Genomic DNA, 19,893 nt, shown 5'->3' on the forward strand with positions numbered 1-19,893 from the left:
TTCCCCCAGGCTCTATCAGTTTCTCACCGAAATCATCCTACAATCAGGTGGTTTCCTTCGATGGATCCACTACCATCGAGGAATTCCAGGCCACCTTGGCTCACGAACTGGGTACAAGGGATGCAAGTAATGGGTTCTGCCTGTTCAGCGATGATCCGATCGAGAAGGACCTGGAGCACTACCTAGAGCCGCTGGCGAAGCTGTGCGACGTGATCAGCAAGTGGGAGACAGCGTTGCGGGAAAAAGGTTCAGGCAAGTTTGAGAATTCTCGGGTGATCCAATTGAGCTACAAAAACCGTCTATACTGGAAGCACACCATCAAGTGCGAGACGGACAAAGAGCGCTTGCTTCTATGCTACCAAACCAACTCCCAGATAGTCCAGGGCCGATTCCCTCTGTCCAGAGAACTGGCTTTGGAGCTATCCTCGCTGATGTCGCAGATCGACATGGGTGACTACTCGCTGGAGAAGTCCAGAGATGTGGGTGTGGGCCTGAAGGGTCTAGACAAGTTTTACCCGTATCGCTATAGGGACGCCCTGGGTGCCGAGCAACTGAAGGATGTGCAGGAGCTGCTGGTCTCTAAGTGGATGCTGCTTAAGGGTCGCTCCACCTTGGACTGTGTGCGCATTTACCTCACCTGCTGTAGAAAGTGGCCTTATTTTGGGGCCTGTTTGTTTCAGGCGAAGCCAAGACAAAGTCCAGAATCCAACAGCGCCACGGCAACTACTCCGGTTGCTTGGTTGGCAGTAGCGGAAGATGCCCTGAATGTCCTTGAACTGTCCACAATGGCCCCGGTGGCCAGGTATCCTTATAGTTCTGTCATGACCTTTGGCGGCTGCCAGGATGACTTTATGGTAGTAGTGTCCCACGATGATGGCGGAGGTTGTGAGCAAAAGCTTCTATTTGCAATGAGTAAGCCCAAGATCTTGGAAATCACGCTGCTCATAGCGGACTACATGAATGCTCTGGGTCACACAGTTCCCGGAACTCCGCAGATGAACTCCCTGACCCGGAATGGATCGCATCGCTCGCTGAGAGCCTCCCAGCGTCAGGCCTTAGCTGGTGGCTCGGCAGTGGCCACAGGGTTCTCCACGAATGCCACTACCACGGCTCACAACACGCTCAATTCGCATGCGACGCACACGCTTAACTCAAACCACTCGCACACGCTAAGTAGCTCTCATCACGCCGGCGGAGGAAGTCAGCCGGGAACACTGAGTTCGGGTCACCATCAGCACCACCATCACCAGCAGCACCACCAGCCTGATATACTAAAGAGTACGCCGGATCATCAGAGGGTCAAGTAGAACTGATTTGAATCTCAAGAGGGGCGTTAATAACAAAGGATCACGGACAGAAGGACAACTAATAAAACAATAATTCCTCATGGATCAAGGGTGCCGGAAAAGAGTATTATGGATCCTTGCTGAAGGATCCCGCATTGTACATAAACGAGGATCGCAGCTCAACAGACATACATATACAACTAAACAGATACATATTCATCAGCCTAGTGGCAACAATTATATACATAACGATAGATGGATAACGATAGCGATAGCAGTAGAGAGACTACTTAGCCTGATCGGCCTGAAATGGACCTTATTCTTCTTGCGCACCATTCACTGATGTTTTTTCTGAGCTAACAACGGTACTCGTACTCTAAATTTAAATTGTAAACAGCAGCAAGCATATACATACAATTTAATTTTTTTTTAATAGTCCTAAGACCAACGTACCCGAATGCACGAGGTATGTGAAAAACCGTGAACAGAACCGGTTGACTTGTTATTGTCCTATTTTTTTTTCTTTTTCTTATTTTTTTACCATCAAACAAGCAACCAAATTGCAAAACACACCAATATATACATTATAATTCAGTGTTCTCGCTCTTCGATGATTTGTAATGAATCTCAATTTGTAATTGTCCCTCCATGCGCAAAACTGCCTTTTGAATTTGTAGATGTCAGAGCCAAGAACGTGAGAAACAAAAGAATACAAACAAACAAAACAGCCAAAAACAAGCGAAGTAGAATTAGCAGGAACCAATCGAGAAATTAAGCAAATATTTTGTAAAGGATTTTTAAGCCTAGTGCAGGACGACCATCAACCAAGCATCCCCATTTACATCTAGATATTTACAGATACCCCCCAATTCGTATGGTTTCCGCTTCAACTCGAGCAGCGATTTTATGGTCGACGTATTTAATTTTTAAACGCGTTTAAGCCTGTGCAAAGGCTAGATGTATACAAAAATTTCATTCACCAGAGCTTCAGCAGAATTATAACATACATATATACTTTTTAAGTTAGATAAACACTCCACCCAATTAATTATTGCCCACTTTTTTACACTGCCCCACAGAAGCATATGCATTCATATAGTTATATAGAAAGGGTATACATGTATTCGGATTCGATATTTAACAAAATTATATACACCAAATTAACGATATAACAGTGTTTATGGTAACAGCTCATTTTTTTCCTAACTGTAAAGATTTGATATTACAAATTTATATGCGCCGAAGAGCAACGAAAACTGAATCTAAGCGGGAGAATCGAGCATCTCATTGGGAAAGAATCGAATATCGAAGGCTTGCAAGTGGATATAAACTATATAGGCGAATGTATCACATCACACTCCAGTGAAATGAAATATATATAAAGGGAAATTAACGATTAAAACTAAACCAAAAATGCACCGGCGTTTTTACTGTTTCGGGTTCTTGGGTATTGTAGCATATGTATATATATATCGCACAGTTGTCTTTTTTTAAACAATGTAAATTGATTTATTTGCCTTAATTTTATACATATAAATTGCCTAAAACTGTTATCGTTTCTTTTCTTTTCGTTTTCCTTGCTATGTTTTTGCAGTTTGTATCAATCATCCCCGCCGGATTCGCTATGCAGGCTGAATTTATCGGCACAGCGGTTCCATCTACGATCTAGACATTTATACACACACACACGGATCGGAGTTTATAATTTACAGATTTGGGTCGTCGTCGCCCGACTTGGCTCAAAGGTCGGCTAAATTAAACTCGATTCGTAATCAAATATGCAGAAAACCTGCGTAAACTAAGGGAGCGTAAAGCGAAATGAAATGGGCCAGGGGCCGGGAATTAATAGTAAATGGAATCCGAGACCGTAAATAACACAAAGGTAAGTTAATATTAAAAGTAAAACAAGCCTCGGGAGCGGTGCGCGTGTCAAGGTGTTTTGTTTTTCAATTTTTTTGTTGCCTGATTATGAATTCTATATGGGTGTGTGTAGTGTGTGTGCATTCTGGAGTACAGGTGTATGCGTAATCAAATGTCTTTTGGTCTTGCGTCTATGACGCTCAACATGTAACGAAGAACGCAACCCTCCAAGTGGTCCAGAGCCAAACACACGGCTGAATCTGCTAGCGAATATTACAGAACCCAGAAGTACATGATAAACACTAGGAATATGATGCCAACGGCTGCCGCCTTCACGTACATGGACTTGCGGTTGAGCAGTTTGGCGTCCTTCTTGTACTTTTGCGACATCATAGACAAGTTCTGGGTCTTCGTATCGAGTTCTGAAAGGGGAAAAAGTTCATAATGAGAGAGCGATGTTTAGTCCTAGGTTGTTTAAATATCTCTGTTCGAGTCAAAATAGTCGTAGAGTGGGTGCTAAACGCATAGCTTATCTGACAGTTACCTGCCAGTACAGTGCCACGTTGAAGCACGTCGTCTATGTTTTGGACCATGATGCGCTGCACATCCTGCAGTTGTGTGTTGATGCTGCTGATGTTTCGTCTGCGGTCTGTCAACTGCTTTTTCGCCTTCTGTATGTACACGTCGAACTCTATGAATGCATACGGCCGCGTCACTGAATTGACTCGCCGGCCATAGTTTGCATGAAACTCCTGAGCCAGGTCCTCAAGGTAATTAAAGGCCAGTCGCTTCGAGTACATTTTGTCCACCATTACCAGGTAGCAGACGTCGTTCTCGATTAGGTAGCTGCAGGGAAAGATTTTGAATCATTTAATTGGCCTTCACATTGCATTCGTTTTTTCGGCAGCAAGCATTTCATTAAGTTCACATGTAATTGCGTGGATAAATCACAAGTTTATGTAGCTTATGAAATTCCATCTTTACCGATAGCTGATATAAAATCTTTTATTGGAGAAATCCAACATGATTATGCTTATGGATTTAGAGATTGCTGAATAAATGCCAAAATAACGCAGCTCTTTCAGGAATTGTTGGCTACTTACTGGAATAGGTATGGTCCTGTCTCGATGCTGCTCCGGGCTGGGGAGTGTGTGCCGAGCTTGCGGAAGAGCATCTTGGCCTGATTTTGATAATCCAGTATGCTGCGGCCGCTCTGAAAGTGAAAGTGCCTGAGTTGCGGAAGCGAAACGATTTTGAAGGTGATGGTGGCTACCTGCTCGTCATCCTGCATGGTACCCACTAGAGGGAGCCCGTCGATGACCCTGGCTATCATGGTCAGCAGCGCCATGATCCTGGTTACGATTATCTGTGGAATTGGTTTTCAATAGTCTTGGCCACGGCTGCACTTTGCCGCTGCCTCCTCCCGTTGGTCGCTACTTATTTACGATGTGGCTCCAATTCAGTCCAGTCCAATGGGTGAAGTTTGAGTCAGGGCGTCCCAGTCTTCGCTCGATTTTACAACTCAGCTGATCGCAGGGTGTATTCTGCACTGGTCCTCCGATTTCCCGTTTTACTGAATGGACTCTTGGCAAATTAGCCCCTGGTACGTCGTTCGATGGCACCACAAAACTATGTTGCAACGTCGCGGGCGGCGGGCGGAATGGATGGGATTGGGGGTATCTGTGGATGTTTGTCCAAATATACCAGCCAAAATACCAATACCACGTCATCGGTGTGACCACGATAATATACCGCAGATGTTAAAAAAGACTAAAAATCCTGAACGGTCACCCTAATGGAAAAACATACCAGCTTGTAGACGTCTCATTTAAAATATATGAACATTTTTTAACCCTCTTATGTACTGCAATTAAATTAAGTTGTTCTCGTTTTTAGGGTAAATTTTGAAATTCTGTGTTTTTCTTAAGGTTTTCCAAAATCCTTTCTCTGTCTGGTCATATTGTTCGCAATTGAAACCCTAATTTAATATGGCATAACTTTCATGTGGTTTATTTCTCTATAATGTAGTAGAGGACAATTTTGTATTTTAGACCTTAAAGAAGCATAGCTCTAAAGAATTGAGGTTTAAATATTATTACGTTGGATGAATTCAATATAGCCCACAAGTTATGTGCAGTATTTCCCTTTTTTGTTGCAATAAAATTGTAAATCTTTAAGGACGGTGCGAGTCCTGAATGGGAATGTCGAACCTTGAACCTCGATACACGTTAAGAAAAGTAGTCATTCCTGTTTGTTATTTGAATTGTTAACCAACATAAATTGGAATCCCTGGCATGGCGTACTAATTTCGAGTGTCAACTGCTCCAGACGGTTACGCAACGCTTTTAAATTCACTGGCGCTGATGGAGGAAGTGCACCCGAACCGATTGAATTGCTCAGATGCTTCCTCGACAGCGGGCTGCCCAAAAGTCGGTGACCAATGTAAGCCCAACAGGTTTCGCCCGTAGTAGCCATCCATAGTTTTCCACATCCACGTCCCATTTTTGGCCCGAAAAGGAAAAGTGGTTCACCCGCGAAACCGGACTTCAAGCAGGGCTGGGCAATTAAACTACTTGTGGTACTAGGAGGTGCGTAATAAGTTTTAGGCACTGAACAAATTTGAAGTAAATATTTGCATTTTAAAATACTACTACTTCAAAATTCTGGGGATGGTCGTTTTCATGTTTATGTGGGGGGAATATTTAATATTTTAAATTAAAGTAATAATTAGGTATGAAAATCATGTTTAGTTCTTGGTGGCGGGAGGGGGAGGTAGAATCCTCCGTTGCTAAAATTGACTATTCGGAGAGTCCACCTACCCTTATTTTTCACCGTGTATCGGTTCATCCACCGCCGAACGCGCGCGCTTCCGTTGTGTTGGATTTTGGCCGCCTTCCTCTTTCCTATGGAAGGAGGGAGATATATAAGAGGCTGCTCCGCCCAGAGACTTCACAATATAAAGTCAGTCATGGTCGGGTCACATCGTGCAACATTGCTAAGTCTACTATTGCACATCCTGTGCAATGAGCTAGCCGGCCAGCAGGTCCTTCTCGCGCGTCCCCAGAGATCCCTTTTCGAATCTCCGCTGAACCACGTGGAGCACCTACCTCCCTTGGGCTGGAATAGTGTGGGCGGCGGATTTGGAGCTGGCGAGTGGGCCTACAGTCCCGTTGGCCTAGGCCACATGAGCAAAGATGAACTGCTGACCCTACTAGAAGCCTGGAAGGAGGTGGAACAGGAATCGTCTACGACGACCACAGCGCCGCCAGCGGAGACCACCACACGCAGAACACCTCCTTCGCCGCCGCCACCTCCTCCACCACGCCCCATTCCCATACCAATTTCCATTCCCATGCCTGCTCCGGCTCTTCCATCTTTTTCCCAATCGCCTTCCGGAACCCCCATTACCGTCCAGCTCCCAGCTTTTGTGCCTGTACGCCTGGCTGCCGTGTTTACTCCGCCTTCCGGTGGAGCTGATGCGGAAGGAGCTGATGATGGTGCTCCGCCTGCTCCCGAAAGCGGAGATGCTGGAGGAGATGACATGGTCTCCGATGACGTGCCAGATGACGATGCCACTCCTCGTCTGTTTCGTTTTATGCCCATGCCAGTGGTTCGAGCCAGAGCCCACTCCCATTCACAGCCCAGGCAGCAGTTCGTGGTGAGGAACACCCTGGACAGCGTAGATGCGGGCACTGCTCCGGTCAGACAACAGGTTAAGCCGGAAGTCAAGCCCAAAGCGAGTGCTTATGCAGCTCCTCTGTCCATTCCCAAAGTTCCTAGCCACCCAGCTCCCATTTTCCGATCCAGGTAAGCAGAAACCAAAGCGACTGGAATCACCCAGCTTATTCCCGGAAGTCGCCCTAGATTTGGCATGCCTCCGCATCTGGCCAATGCACGCTTCGAACTGGTGCCCTCCTCACAAGTCATCGGCGACTGGCGGGAGTGATCCTGTACCTCAACTACATGATTCCATTACCAAAAGAGAAGAGTTCCCACCAAGGAACCGAGCAACTTCCGAAGGAGGCTTTCATGCTGGATTATCCCCACTGCCTTTTATACTTTACTGTAACATATTTTTTGTTTGTCCAAAATACAATATGCAATTAGTCATAGGTTAACAACTTACCTTTTTATTAATGTTAATGTTTTTTAATTTAGGCGAACTAGCCAAGTAACCTCGTTGCTTTTAAGGCTACATTTTAATATGATCATTAAGACTTATATATATTTCGTTTTTAAAACCAACACTATTTCTATTCAAACATATAGTACTTAGCGAAAGAAAGCTTGGGAGTATTGTGGAGGGATATTCTCTTCCTCTAAAATTAACAATCAATTCAATCACGTAGTTTCGCTTTAACACATCGACTTCGGAACATTATAAAACATACCTATATAATTATCATCACAGTTCTTATAAAACTTCCAGTCAAAACAGGGACAGAAATCTCTAGCAAAAAAAAAAGTATATATAAATTGATGTACAAAAAATTCCTAAGATGTTTGGTTCCGAATCCTTTGATGCTCTCTGCGGCGTGGGGGTCCCGCGTCCGAACTTCCAGCGGCTGATTGCATACGTAGAGCCCAACGAAGGTGGCCAGGAGGAAAATCTGGAGATGCAGGTATGGCACCGGCGGAAACAAAACTCCGCCAGTGCATCTTCGATCAGCGAGACGCGCATGTGCTGTCCAGAGGCCTTTGTGCGCGCCACCGTTGTAGAGGTGAATCCGCAGACAGGACAACCAATGACCCGGGGTCTCACTTTCCACCGTAGTCTGTGTCCCACAGACCTGCTGCCTCACCCATCACTCAGCCGGCGGTCTAAGGTCATGGACATCTGTCAGGAGCGGCTGAACCAGGAGAAGTGCCCTACGCTAGACAAGAAACCAACCATCACCAAGCTGGAGGTTATCTGGCAGTGTCCGGACCGATCCCTTCAAAGAGTACGTGCTCAAATGGCTTTCAGTTGCAAAGAGTTGGAGAAGGCTTTGAATTCCATCCAGGTGCACCACAAGGCTCTGCAGACGGAGGAGGAGCCGAGAAAACTGACCCTGGACAAGGCTACCTCCGTGGGCGGCTTCTCAATTATCCCAAATAGGTACGCCAAGGAACATCTGTTAAAAAGTAAAGCCTATACCAGAAGAGCCAGCTGTGTACAGGAACACTCAAGGCCTCCCAGCACGGAGGTCCGTTCAAACCTGCCTGCTTTCGATGTGGAGCTCAGACTATTGCTGACCCAGTACGGGGTGTCTGCCGGCCAGCTGACCAAAATGCTGCAGCGGTTCGTCATAAAAGAGCTGCCCGGTGACCAGGCAGGGACTCCGTCCTTGAACATACGGGAGACGGAGCAGAATGCCAGGAGCAGGAGAAAAATTCAGCGATTTAGCGAGCCCAGTAGCGACAAAGATAAAGATGTATCGGGCTACTCTGGCGACGATGACAGTTATGCAACAATCGCCGGCGGTAAGGATGTAGAACACCAGGTTGTGGGAAATGCGGAGTTAGTAGCTCCCAATCGCTCACTGAGCTCCAGCCTAGCCACGGATTCCCAGGAGATCAACGAGCTGTCCACGGCGGCAGGCCTAACGGCTGCCTTTGTCCGACGGCATAAGTGCTTCCAGCTGCTGGCCAGGCAGTCCAGGAGCCCTTCTCCGCCCTAGCCAAGTCCATGGATGTAATTGTCAGTTATAAATTATTGAGTGAATTAGTGTAATTAAAGTCTTGTTCATGAGAGCAATCTGGCTTCAAAGGCATCCGATGACATTGTTCTTGTCATTTTCAATTTATCTAAGTTCACCACACTATTACATTTGCAACAATCGATTATCGATAACAACCTCAGCTGTTCGATCTCTGCCACGCTCACCAACACTGGATCCCATTTCCCAACATTGCCACACCGTCGGTGAAAATAAGAACACGTCGAGATTTGTAAATGGATTATCCGCGAAAATAAAGACGTAAAAGGGTGAAGCTTTGGTGGCAAAACACAGTGAAGCAAGTGCAGGGAAATTTAGAAGAAGCCCCAAGTTCGAGTCGCCGGAAATCCGCACCTCCTGCTTGCTCTACGTGAAAATCTCCCGACTTGGCAACCTCGCCGTTTTCCCGCCTTTTTCTATGGCGAGTATGGATATAAGTTAATAATGATATTAATATATCTAAATTTAATCCCTTCCCGTGGTCGTGGGTAATCGCAGCGGTGTTTGTTCTTTTTTGTCGCTTAAATTATTGTTGTGCTCTGCTTCCAGGTGGGTGTATCTCGCACACACACACATAAACACGCGCGCGCACACATCGATAACTAGGCCTATCGTTCTTGGGTATCGGCAGGCGTTATTATCGATATGATATGCCCCAAGTCGTTTCGGCGGGAAACTATATTATTTATATAATTTAATGTAATATTTATACGATAATTAGTTACATGTCCATGAGGAGCGAAGCGGGAAGAGCAGCGCACACCGGCAGCCACTAGGAAAAGTCAGCGAGAAGTCCTCACCGCCCACAGCAACGTTTCGGTTTCCAATACCATACCGCCTGTGCCTGTGCCGTGGTGGAAAAGCCAGCCGGGAAAACAGCCGCAGCCATGAGTGAGCCCGAGCCGCAGGAGCTGGGCGCCGAGGTGGTCAGCGGATCGGTGGCGACCAGCGACGATGGCCAGGAGATGACCAAGGCCAAGTACACGAACCTGTGCCGCGAGCTCAACATGGACCGCCAGACGGAGCTGCAGGGCTACCAAATGTACCATGAGGTGTCCCAGAGGTGCTCCTTGGAGGTGAGTGGCGGGGAGAACAGGAAGAAGACCCATGGACGAAACTAACTTTACCCCCTTCCTCTTCTTACAGGGCGAGTCAATTCACTGGCTGTGTTGTGCCTTGTACGCCGCCTGCCGAAGGTCCAGCACGCCCACAGTGATTGGCCAGGACGCGGTAGTCAGGGGCAACTGCGTATCCTTGAATAATTTGCTGCGCTGCTGCCAGATGAGGTGGGTTTGGGCTGTGCCAGCTTCTCCAGCATTCAACACCCTGCCTTAACCCTTTTTCCAATCATAATCCATCAGCATATATGACTTCAAGACAAAGATCAAGCAGTGGTGCGACATGGCCAACCTGCCGCAGGAGTTTGTCAATGAGATCGAGGTCCTGGACCGCAAGTTCAGCATCACATTCACCCTGTACAAGCGTTTCCGCACCATTTTCGACAAGATATTTTCGTGTCCGCCCAACGAAAAGAAACACTCGAAGTACATGTGCGTATATCATCCTGTGTGCCCCGATCCTATCACTTTAAAGTCTCCTTTTTGAAACAGCTCTCTGCATGGTAACCATGCCCATGGCAAGTGCTCATATATAAAGCTGGACGACATCTGCTGGCGCTTGTTTCTCTGCGCAAAGAACCAGAAGCCTAGCAACACCGTGGACCTGGTTACCTCCTTTAACCTAATGATCTGCTGCATCGATGTGATATACAACAACGTGCTAGCCGAGAAGCGCACCGATCTCATCAACCAAAAGTTCGAGGGTCTGCCGAGCAACTGGATGGAGCTGGACTTTCGTCACAAGCCGCACTGCATTTTGGCTTACTTCTGTGACATGACTGAAGAGGCAAAGGCCATGAAGGCCACCACCTTCCGGCAGATCATGTCGAGCTTTTTTCAGACTTCGGTGGGTGTGATACACTGTCTTTGCGCCTTCTTAAGTCGTATAATTATCCTGTTTCTATATTGCATAGACCATCTACGGCAGTAAGGACACAATGCTGGGCCTGCTGGCCAACGAGAACTTCGAACGAAACCTCAAGTCTCTCAACATTAGCTATGAGCAATACGTCCTGAGTGTGGGCGAGTTCGACGAGCGCATCCTAAGTGCCTATGATGCTGGAGACCACACCGGCCTCAGCGACCAGTCCCTGCGTCCGCCAGTCACCCCGCTCACCCGCAAGCAAGACTTGCCTGCTCAGCCGTTGATGGCTGGCGACAAATTCGAGCCAGTCCGCAACGCCACTAACAACGTAAAGCAGCTAAGCGCCTTCGGACGGATTACCGAACCCACGGACTTCGTCAAGTATGTGAGCCGGGGACTCGATTCTTGGTTATTGAGTTTTGAGTTCCTCGGGAATAATTTCATCTACAGAAAAAGGGAAAGCAGTTTTCTTTCCCTTATTTGTATGCTAATTTACTTTATATTTTTCATTTATATGAACGCAAAGTATGCCTTAATGCGTTAATGATCAATTTATTCCAATGAGTACAAATGTTTGTACCCGTTGTAGGCTTAAAGAGTATATTGTATTCGTTGAAAAGTATATAGCAGTTAGCAGTAAGATCAGATGCCGATTCGATCTAGCTATGTCCATCTGCCTGTCCGTCCGTATAAACATATAGATTTAAGAAACCATAAGAGTTAAAGATTCGGGGCTTAACATGCAATTTCTAGTGGTGCCAACGCAGTATCAGACGAGTGCCAGGCACAGTTCAAGTTATAATTAAAGTTCACTTATATTGTCAATCCGTATTAACTATAGCCGTATGAAGTATTTTAGGATCGGTAACAATAACAGGGTAAGAAGTAAAGTAAATCTGGAAGTCGAGAGGCACTCGAGAAAGCGGTACTTCTTGCTTACTTAAAAATGACTTTTAAATCGAACTAGGGTAAATAGTAATAATAATATAGTAATGAAATACTACTTTGTCAAACTGCATATATAGCACACTATATAATACGTTCTCTTTTTTTAGGCAAGCTGGCGAAGAGGTGATAGCCAAGCTGCTAAACATCATAGAAGAGATTAAGCAGAAATTTCTCGCCAAGTATCCGTCTACGGAGGCAAGGAGCCGTTTCCGACTGGCTAAGTCCTTCTACTTCTACCTGCTCGATCAGATCCTGCAGGCGGAAATCCGAAACAAGCCCGACATCGATCTCAAGCGATTGCTAGTACAGAAGATTTCGTTGGACATCTTTAACATCACGCTGATGGCCTGCTGCGTGGAGCTGGTGCTGGAGGCCTACGAGACGGAGCTCAAGTTTCCGTGGGTGCTCGACTGTTTCAGTATTAGTGCGTTCGAGTTCCAGAAGATTATCGAGATCGTGGTGCGACATGGCTCGCACGAGGGCTGTCTGAACCGTTCGTTGATTAAGCATCTTAACTCCATCGAGGAGACGTGTCTGGAGCGGCTGGCCTGGGCGCGGGACTCGACAGTCTGGGATATGATCGCCTCCGCCCCGCCTCCGCTGCCCACGTCGCTCGTGGTCAACCGCGACCGCTCCGCCGGCGCTTTGCAGATTTTCCTGCGCAAGGTGTACCTGCTTGGCTGGCTACGCATTCAAAAACTTTGCTCGGAACTGGAACTCTGCGATAAGACGCCTGAGTGCATCTGGCACATCTTCGAGCACTCTATTACCCACAAGACGGACTTGATGAAGGACCGCCACCTCGATCAAAATATCATGTGTGCAATATATATCTACATTAGAGTGAGTAGCACTGTCTCTGTCTGATTCGCTGGCTTATATAATAGAAGCATAGATTTAAAGCAGAACTTTTAATAATCCAAATGAAGTTTTTCGTGAAATGAGAGTTAAATCAAACACAAAATGAAAAAACTATTTTAAAAGAACACTTCATTCATGCTTAGCCAAAAATCCTCCAATTTGTTTACCATGTTACCCATCCAATCCTACCCCACAGGTAAAGCGTATGGAGGACCCCAAGTTCAGTGACATTATGCGGGCATATCGCAACCAGCCGCAGGCGGTAAACAGCGTCTACCGCGAGGTGTTTATTGAATTCAACGATGACGGCGAACCAAAGGTGAAGGACATCATTCAGTTCTATAATAACATATATGTGCCGAAGATCCGACAATTCGCCATCGAATACCTGAACGTAACACCGGACGTGAGTGGCCGGACCTCGGACCTGCTGCTCTCCCCGCACCCGAAGGAACGGGCCGCCCAGCCCAAGAAGGTTACCCAGAACCACTCTCTCTTCGTGTCGCAGATGCCTAAGAACGAGATCCAGCAGTCGCCCAACCAAATGGTCTACAGGTTCTACCACAGTCCCGCTAAGGTAGCTAAGCATTTACCACAATTTTAATTGTGGAATAGAGAGGAGATCAGCAGATCAGTTACCACTTCTTATGGTCTGCTGGTTTGCTTGCACTTCAGTTTTACAGTCATTTCTATTGATTAATCCTAATTTGTTCTCTATTCCCACAGGACCTCCAGCTAATGAACGAAAAGGTACGCGGGGGCAAGCGCATGCTCAGCTTCGGGGACGAGCCCGGATTGGGTGGTATTACGGAGACGAAGCGCCTGGTGCGAGAATTGCCGCCGCACCTTAGCCAGATTAAGGCTGTGATGGACGACCGGGAACTGCAGACTGCTGTGCCGGCGGAGGGGAGCGGCCAGGACGCAGGGGGAGAACACGAGACATAAACACGGGGCTTTAGGGGCAGCTTAGACTTAAGGCTATTACAACACAAAAAACACAAAAACTAAACAAATCCGTCGCCGAAGGCCACTCTTTTTACACGCTGGCTCCTCCGGCGCAAGTTCGACTATTTTATGATTGTTTTTTTTTAATTAATAACTCTTAGTATGACATTTTTATTTAAAACCAACCACAACCAATCGTACGCATCTCTTTTGTAGTTTGTTCAACGCCAACCAGCCAGAATTCATACGCTAACCATACAATACATGTAAACAACCAATACTTGAAAGGAATTTTAGTAAATACCTGAACACACACATCCATCGGTCGCAGCTCCTTTCTATCCATTCCGGAAACCCGGGGATCAGGATCTAGGTAGGCCGCGGTCAATAACAAATAAAATTAAGGCAGTCCACATTATATATACAAACATATATACAAATACACTTTTAAAAAATTGATATTGATTGAATTGCTTTCTGACAGGGACCGCTACATAACATTTTACCTAACCACCTACGGATTTTTCTGTTCGCCTGGTACTTGAAATCGAAAATTACCCGACAAATATATTCAAACCATAAAAATTTTACGTTTCATAGCAAATTTTTTTGATTTCCGTCACCAGGCGAACATAATCCGTAGCAAGTGGCTGCTGGGACTTAAAGTTTAAGAAATTCTGGAAAACAACCGTTATTTGGCCAAAGCTCATAGAGATGCCCATTTCACCTAACCACCTACGGATTTTTCTGTTCGCCTGGTACTTGAAGATAATCAAAATCCCATACAATCAAAGTCAATAGAAATAACAAATCCAAAATACCTTGTTTGCTCGTCGAGAAAAAGGTCAGATTTCTTGATTTCTTAATTTCAGACACCAGGCGAACATAAACGTTTAGTAGGTGTAAAACGATCAGCTGATTAGCTTTTTCCAAGCTTACTTAGAGATGCTCTCGTGATTTCCTCCCTTTGGCACGGCCTAAGCAAATACATAGGATTAAACTGTTATTTCGTGCATATCGTGACAAGCTCGTGAAACAGCCATAATTGCTCATCTCTAGTCTGCGTTTGGCTCACAACTAACGGTTCTTTCCCATGGAGATCAGGTCCTATTGGTCAGTGGGAGGAGGGGAAATATGCAAAGGGCCGCCATCTTGAAAATGAACAGCTGTTTAAGTTCACTTTTGGCTACCAGCTGTCACTTGCTAAGTTTTCTGTTTGCCTGGTGTCTGAGAACCATAAATCTAGCATTTTGACTGAAAAAATGTTACGAAGCCTTTCAATTTGTTGAAGTAAACTAGCAATTTTTCAATTTCAAACACCAGGTGAACAGGAAAATGCGTAGGTGGCCGACTATTAGTTTTTAAGGCTTTACTAGAGGTGTGCCATTTCAAAATATGTAAGACCTTTTGCTGCTGACCAAGCGACAGCCCACCTCTAGTCGGCATACACTAAACTAACGGTTCTCTTCCATTGAGAAAATGTTAGCTCCCACCAGTCACTTGCTACGGATTATGTTGGCCTGGTGTCAAAGATCAAAAAATTAAATTTCAGCCTTATAAAAATGTCAATTCATAGAAATCATAAAACGAAAATACCTTATTTGCTCCTCGAGAAAATGGTCAGATTTCTTGATTTCTTAATTTCAGACACCAGGCGAACATAGACGTCTAGTAGGTGTAAAACGATCAGCTGATTAGCTTAATTCAAGTTTACTTAGAGATGCTCCAGTGATTTCTTCCATTTGGCACGGCCTAAGCAAATTCATAGGACTTAACTGTTACTTCGTACATATCGTGACAAGTTCGTGACAAGATCGCGACAAGCTCGTGACAACCTGTTGCCACGGCCATGGTTGCTCATCTCTGGTCTGCGTTTGGCTCGCAACTAACTGTTCTTTCCAATGGTCATCAATTCCTATTGGTCAGTGGGGGGAGGGGAAATAGGTAAAGGTTCGCCATCTTGAAAATGAACAGTTATGCAAGTTCACTTGCTAAAAGTACCAGCTGCATCTTGCTAAGTTTTCTGTTTGCCTGGTGTCTGAGAGCCACATACCCAGCATTTTTACTGGAAAAATGTTACGTTATGTTGAAGTAAATGGGCGATTTGTTCAATTTTAAACACCAGGTAAGCAGGAGAAATAATAGGTGGCCAACGATCAGTTTGTAAGGCTTTGCTAATTCTAGGCTAACAATCCCAAACACTTTAAGAAAAATTAATTTTTAACTAATTTTTGCTTCCCACAAAATCCACAAATCCTCAAAATCATGTAATTCGATAAAGGAAAGACAACAATTTGTAAATTAATTTTATTTATGGATCCTTTGGCTGCCCAGTGGGTTACGTGATGGTTGGGTGTTTCTATGTGTCCAACCGGAGTGTGCTCGTGATGAAAGCCAGGGCGCAGCGCTGTTGTGTGGTCACTTCTGCCTGAAGTCGCTGCTCCAGCAGAGGACTGCAGGTGAATAGCGGCGCCGACTGCTCGGGGACAACGCGATATGCGACTCGCCGCCACGTGGCCCGCACCTGCTCCAGTCGGTCCTCCTCAAGCGACTCCCGCATCGCCGGCAGATCCGAGCTCATTGCCAGCGTCAGCAGGTGGGCAATCGCCAGGCAGAGCTGCTGCTGCAGAGCATCCCGGTGATTGTACTCCTGGAAGCTGTCCAGCGCATTGGAGCGCTCCAGCCCCTCCAGGAGCGAGCGCCAGACCAGCTGAAGATGGGAGCCCAGATCCTCACGATGCACCACCTGCAGCAGCACTCCGGCGGCGTTGGTGCGCACCTTAAAGTTGGTGTGCTGCGCCACCAGTTGACTCAGAGCGGGGAAGAGGATCCCAGCCAGGTGGCTGCTGGCAAGGAAGGCCCTGTGCTTCACTAGGTTTCCGATGGCATGGCAGGCGTTCCACTTTACTTTGGCGGTGCCCGAGGACCTTACGCAGTCCAGCAGCTTGGACATGGCTAGCTGCATCTGGTCACAGTTCTCCGATGGCTGGAGCTGCAGGATCTGGAGTAGGTTCCCCAAAGCGCGCACCGCATTGGCCCTGACCTTGTCGTTATCACCGCAGCTTTTCATTGCCGCCTGGATGAGGCGTCCCAAAAGTTCAGCGGAAATCCTTTCGGTCGAGTTTGGAATGCCGGCCACCAAGGCGTCACTAATGTTTCCAAGCGCCCAGGCGGCTTTGATCCTTACGACCAATTGGGAGTCCCCTATGATGCGCAAGGTCAACTCCGCTGCATTCTCCAGAAATCCCAGATCTGTCTTCAACGAAGGTTGCAGCACGTAGACGGCCATTGCCCGCAGAGCTGCTCCCCTGACCAGCCCCTCTTCATGGTCGTCGCTGGCACATCCGCTCAGAAAGGCTAGCAGCGCGGTCCTCTGACCATCCGATAGTCTCTCAAAGCTAAAAGCTCCCATGTTGGACAGGGCGTCGCAAAGTGCGCATTTCAGGGAGAACCCGGCGGCATCGTAGGCTCCATACGTGGCGGGCAACAGGGTTAGCCAGAAGGATATCTGTAACTCCCTTTCTGACGGCTCCGGCAGTAGTCTTCCCAGCTGGTACCCGACCGAGTCCAGGCAGCGTGCGGCATACAGCTTCACATCTGAAGCTGGATCACACAATCCGGCGGAGATTACCCTTGCCAAACGGGCCTGATGTCCTCGGAGTAGGCCAATATGCGTGGCCATTGCCTGAAGCACCTGAAAACACTCGAGGCGCACGGTGGCTGGAGTTCCGGGACCCTCCAAATACCGAAGCACCTGCCTCAGCAGCCAGGAATTGCGCGGAATGGATGGCGACACGGTGTGGACGGGACTAACATCATTTTTCTGCGCGTGACCCTCCTCCTCCTCCTCGAGTTCCACCTCCGCATCCGAGTCGCAAAGCTCCTGGTACTCCTGGACCGCGTTTGCCTGTTCTAATTGAATGTTTCTATGGCTGGGGGAAAGTCCCACCGAGCTGGCAATTTCCGGCGTAAGTTTAGCCGTGCCCACCAGCATTTCCATGACCAGCAAAGCGGACACGGCTACCTGAGGGTCTGCACTCTTGGCCAGCTTCTTGACATGGCCCACAAACCCGTAGACAAATCCCATTTCAAGCTGGTCGAAGGGCGTGGCTTGTACCAAAACGGCCAGACACTTGAGACACTGCGTTAGCACGGGCGGCGTATACTCCCGCTCGAGGATGAGACTCAAGGTGCGATATGCGGCGAACACGGAGCTGGCCAGGCTGACAGCGAACGGCGTGAAGTTACTGGGTCCGCGCGAGCAGGCCTGGCTGAGGAACATCTTCGATCCGTAAAGCAGCTGGGAACCCAGCTGCAAAGCCAGGGCACGACAACGGGAATTGGTGTCCCTCTGACCGATTAGTAGCAGGTGACGACTGCCACCAGAGTCTCCATAGGGGAACAGGACGTGCCAGTAGCCATACAACGAGCGTCGGGGCAATTGGTTGGCCAGGGCTCCCAGCAAGTGTAGAGCGGATATTCTCACCCTGGCCTGCTGCTGTCTTAGGTGCTTTGCTTCTGTCTGCTGATCCGAATCGGAGGGCAGGCAATTCTCGGCCGAGTCTCCAGTCAAGCATCCGTAATCCTGGTTACCCATCAGCAGAACACGATCTCGCGGATCGGCCTCTGGGGGTTCACTGACTCCCTGGTTTCGTTGCTTGGCCAACGATCGCATCTTTCGCACCTTGTTCTTTCGGCCGCAGGAGCGAGAATGCTGAGCGGGCGGGTGCTCCGGCTCGTCCTTCTCCTGCCCATAGTCAGCTGACTGCTGGGCGGGTGGCAATTTTCGGGGCTTAACTAGGGATTCCGCTTCAGCTCCGTACTGTAGGTAGCACTGCACAAGCCCCATCACCTCAGGAAGCCGTTGAGTCGCGTAGTCGGGCTGCCTGGTTACCAGCTTCTGGAGCAGATCCAGGCTGCGCGCCAACAGCAGGGGCAGCTGCTCATCCTTGGCGGTCAGCCAGCAGCCCTCAAAGTGCATGTGTATGAGAGAGTTGGCCAGGTTCCGGCTGTGACCACTCTCCTCCTGAGACTCCTCTAGCTCAGCTAACACATGTTCCTGGCACTGCAAAAGCAACAGGGCTGCGTCTATATCTTTTACTTGGGTTAATGCGGTCAATCTGGGCCAGAATTCTGCCAGCTTCTCTTTGGGCGTCGATTTGAGCAGGGTCAGCAGCAAATTGAGGGCCTCGGCGGACTGCTCTTGCTGTCCTTCCGTCATTAGCTCGTTTACCAGCAGGTGGGATCTTACCAGGATTATCTTTCTGGCGAGGACTAGCTCGTTGAGCCACAGCTGCCAGAGGCGCTCGAGGTGCCCTCTCGCTCGTACCTCCACGATTATCTGCCGCAAACGATCAGCCGCCACGCCCACTGGAATGCCCAGCTGGTGGTGCAGCTCCCGGATGAGCTGCAAGTGCGCCTGGCGTTGCTCCTCCCGCTGCTCCGCTCCAGATTCCGCCTCCAGAAGCTTCTGGTGTAGATCCATTTTCATCAGTGTGGCGTATTTTATACCGTTCTTACTTTTTTCAAATACACCATAAATACCAACTAACAGGGCCGTTTTTGGGCCGCCCAACCCCAGTGCCCTGTTGTCAGCGTTTACTAACACGCCATCTATAACAGCCCTGCGAAACAGAGAAATATACTTTTTATACCAAATACTAAATATCGAAAATACCAAGTAACGAGACCAACTCGGAATTTTTACATCTCCTTTACATTTACATATTGCCGTGTTATAAAGCCTAGTACTCACATCTACGAAAGACGCGAGCGAGAAGCAAACACGCGGCTAACGCTTTTCGTCGGGTCTGTTTTTCAGCGCGGTACTCAGATGTGTTAAGGAAATACCAGAAAAAAAACCAGATTTAGCGAGTAAATTTCGATGAACGCTGTTAGCCGCTAGCCAAAGAATAAGAAAATTAATCTTTGGCGCTCGTGCAAAAGCGATGTGGAATTTAAAAATTAAAAATGGAAGGAACATGGTACAATTACTCCTGTCGGCTGCCTAATCGTTCGGCTTTCAGTCCGTTAACGTGTTTCAGCGATATTGGAATAGCCCTTTCACTTGCACGCATTGCGAGTACCGATAACGGACTAAATTGCGCCGACAGGACTACCTTGTATAGTTATACCATGGGATATAGACGATCCCCAAAAGTAACGGATCTTAGTCTTAAAAAAAGATCGAAACGAAATTCAAGATATTGTTCGAATTGTCTTGTTGCCTATCCATCGAATAGCTAAGAAAAACTATACTTATTGAAATTAAAAATCATTAATTAATTATCTCCGTTTCATAAGTTCGCAGT

The 19,893-nt window shown here is 47.4% G+C and overlaps 6 protein-coding genes across 25 annotated transcripts in view; 4 read left to right on the top strand and 2 right to left on the bottom strand.

Moving 5' to 3' along the window:
• Positions 1–4,859, top strand: part of LOC108015121 (uncharacterized protein CG43867) — a 147,454-nt gene extending 142,595 nt beyond the window's left edge. For 13 of the 15 annotated variants that reach the window (XM_017081371.4, XM_017081372.4, XM_065867874.2 and 10 more), the window contains one exon: positions 48–2,700. In XM_017081371.4, coding sequence (XP_016936860.3) covers positions 48–1,307 — 1,260 coding nt within the window. In that variant the 3' untranslated portion in view covers positions 1,308–2,700. Of the gene's footprint in view, positions 1–47; positions 2,701–2,880 lie in introns of those variants that run through there. The other 2 variants (XR_010654794.2, XM_065867880.2) reach the window with 2 other exon arrangements.
• Sec22 (vesicle-trafficking protein SEC22) lies at positions 2,767–4,645 on the bottom strand. Of its 2 annotated transcripts, XM_017081385.4 has the most exons (4): positions 4,420–4,645; positions 4,250–4,359; positions 3,691–3,992; positions 2,767–3,568 (listed from the first exon to the last, which is right to left on the bottom strand). In XM_017081385.4, the coding sequence occupies exons 1-4, from the start codon at positions 4,492–4,494 to the stop codon at positions 3,420–3,422; spliced, it is 636 nt and encodes a 211-aa protein (XP_016936874.1). In that variant the 5' UTR covers positions 4,495–4,645; the 3' UTR covers positions 2,767–3,419. The 2 variants fall into 2 exon arrangements, with proteins under 2 accessions (XP_016936874.1, XP_036676407.1); XM_036820512.3 differs by having other exon boundaries at positions 4,250–4,494.
• On the top strand, positions 3,027–14,041 carry Rbf (Retinoblastoma-family protein). 5 transcript variants are annotated; one of them, XM_036820508.3, is made up of 10 exons: positions 3,027–3,168; positions 9,567–9,921; positions 9,992–10,131; positions 10,207–10,395; positions 10,456–10,810; positions 10,878–11,209; positions 11,884–12,619; positions 12,834–13,214; positions 13,364–13,387; positions 13,799–14,041. In XM_036820508.3, exons 2-10 carry the CDS (start codon positions 9,733–9,735, stop codon positions 13,850–13,852), a joined length of 2,400 nt encoding a protein of 799 aa, XP_036676403.1. In that variant the 5' UTR covers positions 3,027–3,168; positions 9,567–9,732; the 3' UTR covers positions 13,853–14,041. The 5 variants fall into 5 exon arrangements, with proteins under 5 accessions (XP_036676403.1, XP_036676402.1, XP_016937207.1 ...); XM_036820507.3 differs by having other exon boundaries at positions 13,364–14,041; XM_017081718.4 differs by lacking the exon at positions 3,027–3,168 and adding an exon at positions 9,053–9,282 and having other exon boundaries at positions 13,364–14,041.
• Positions 5,005–7,622, top strand: LOC108015078 (uncharacterized). The gene is made up of 2 exons (XM_070997581.1): positions 5,005–6,953; positions 7,011–7,622. Exons 1-2 carry the CDS (start codon positions 6,052–6,054, stop codon positions 7,090–7,092), a joined length of 984 nt encoding a protein of 327 aa, XP_070853682.1. The 5' UTR covers positions 5,005–6,051; the 3' UTR covers positions 7,093–7,622.
• LOC108014923 (uncharacterized) lies at positions 7,747–8,904 on the top strand. The gene is made up of 2 exons (XM_065867900.2): positions 7,747–7,867; positions 7,921–8,904. Exon 2 carries the CDS (start codon positions 7,976–7,978, stop codon positions 8,804–8,806), a length of 831 nt encoding a protein of 276 aa, XP_065723972.2. The 5' UTR covers positions 7,747–7,867; positions 7,921–7,975; the 3' UTR covers positions 8,807–8,904.
• Positions 14,042–15,875: 1,834 nt separating the features above from the next.
• Positions 15,876–19,156, bottom strand: LOC108015344 (HEAT repeat-containing protein 6). The gene has a single exon (XM_017081752.4). The coding sequence runs from the start codon at positions 19,071–19,073 to the stop codon at positions 15,942–15,944; it is 3,132 nt and encodes a 1,043-aa protein (XP_016937241.3). The 5' UTR covers positions 19,074–19,156; the 3' UTR covers positions 15,876–15,941.
• Between the last annotated feature and the right edge of the window lie 737 nt (positions 19,157–19,893).

This window comes from Drosophila suzukii, chromosome X (assembly GCF_043229965.1).
Source record: "Drosophila suzukii chromosome X, CBGP_Dsuzu_IsoJpt1.0, whole genome shotgun sequence".
NCBI lineage: Eukaryota > Metazoa > Arthropoda > Insecta > Diptera > Drosophilidae > Drosophila > Drosophila suzukii.

Bases quoted from the DNA above. Each gene is read 5' to 3' on its own strand.
- Sec22 (XM_036820512.3), bottom strand. From the start codon at position 4,494: ATGGCGCTGCTGACCATGATAGCCAGGGTCATCGACGGGCTCCCTCTA. The intron at 3,993-4,249 runs GTAAGTAGCCAA...CTTTCCCTGCAG, and splicing joins ACAGGACCATACCTATTCCA to CTACCTAATCGAGAACGACG. The intron at 3,569-3,690 runs GTAACTGTCAGA...TTCCCCTTTCAG, and splicing joins ACGTGGCACTGTACTGGCAG to AACTCGATACGAAGACCCAG.
- LOC108015078 (XM_070997581.1), top strand. From the start codon at position 6,052: ATGGAAGGAGGGAGATATATAAGAGGCTGCTCCGCCCAGAGACTTCAC. The intron at 6,954-7,010 runs GTAAGCAGAAAC...AAGTCGCCCTAG, and splicing joins GCTCCCATTTTCCGATCCAG to ATTTGGCATGCCTCCGCATC.
- LOC108014923 (XM_065867900.2), top strand. From the start codon at position 7,976: ATGGACATCTGTCAGGAGCGGCTGAACCAGGAGAAGTGCCCTACGCTA.
- Rbf (XM_036820507.3), top strand. From the start codon at position 9,733: ATGAGTGAGCCCGAGCCGCAGGAGCTGGGCGCCGAGGTGGTCAGCGGA. The intron at 10,132-10,206 runs GTGGGTTTGGGC...ATAATCCATCAG, and splicing joins CTGCGCTGCTGCCAGATGAG to CATATATGACTTCAAGACAA. The intron at 10,396-10,455 runs GTGCGTATATCA...TTTTTGAAACAG, and splicing joins AAGAAACACTCGAAGTACAT to CTCTCTGCATGGTAACCATG.
- LOC108015344 (XM_017081752.4), bottom strand. From the start codon at position 19,073: ATGAAAATGGATCTACACCAGAAGCTTCTGGAGGCGGAATCTGGAGCG.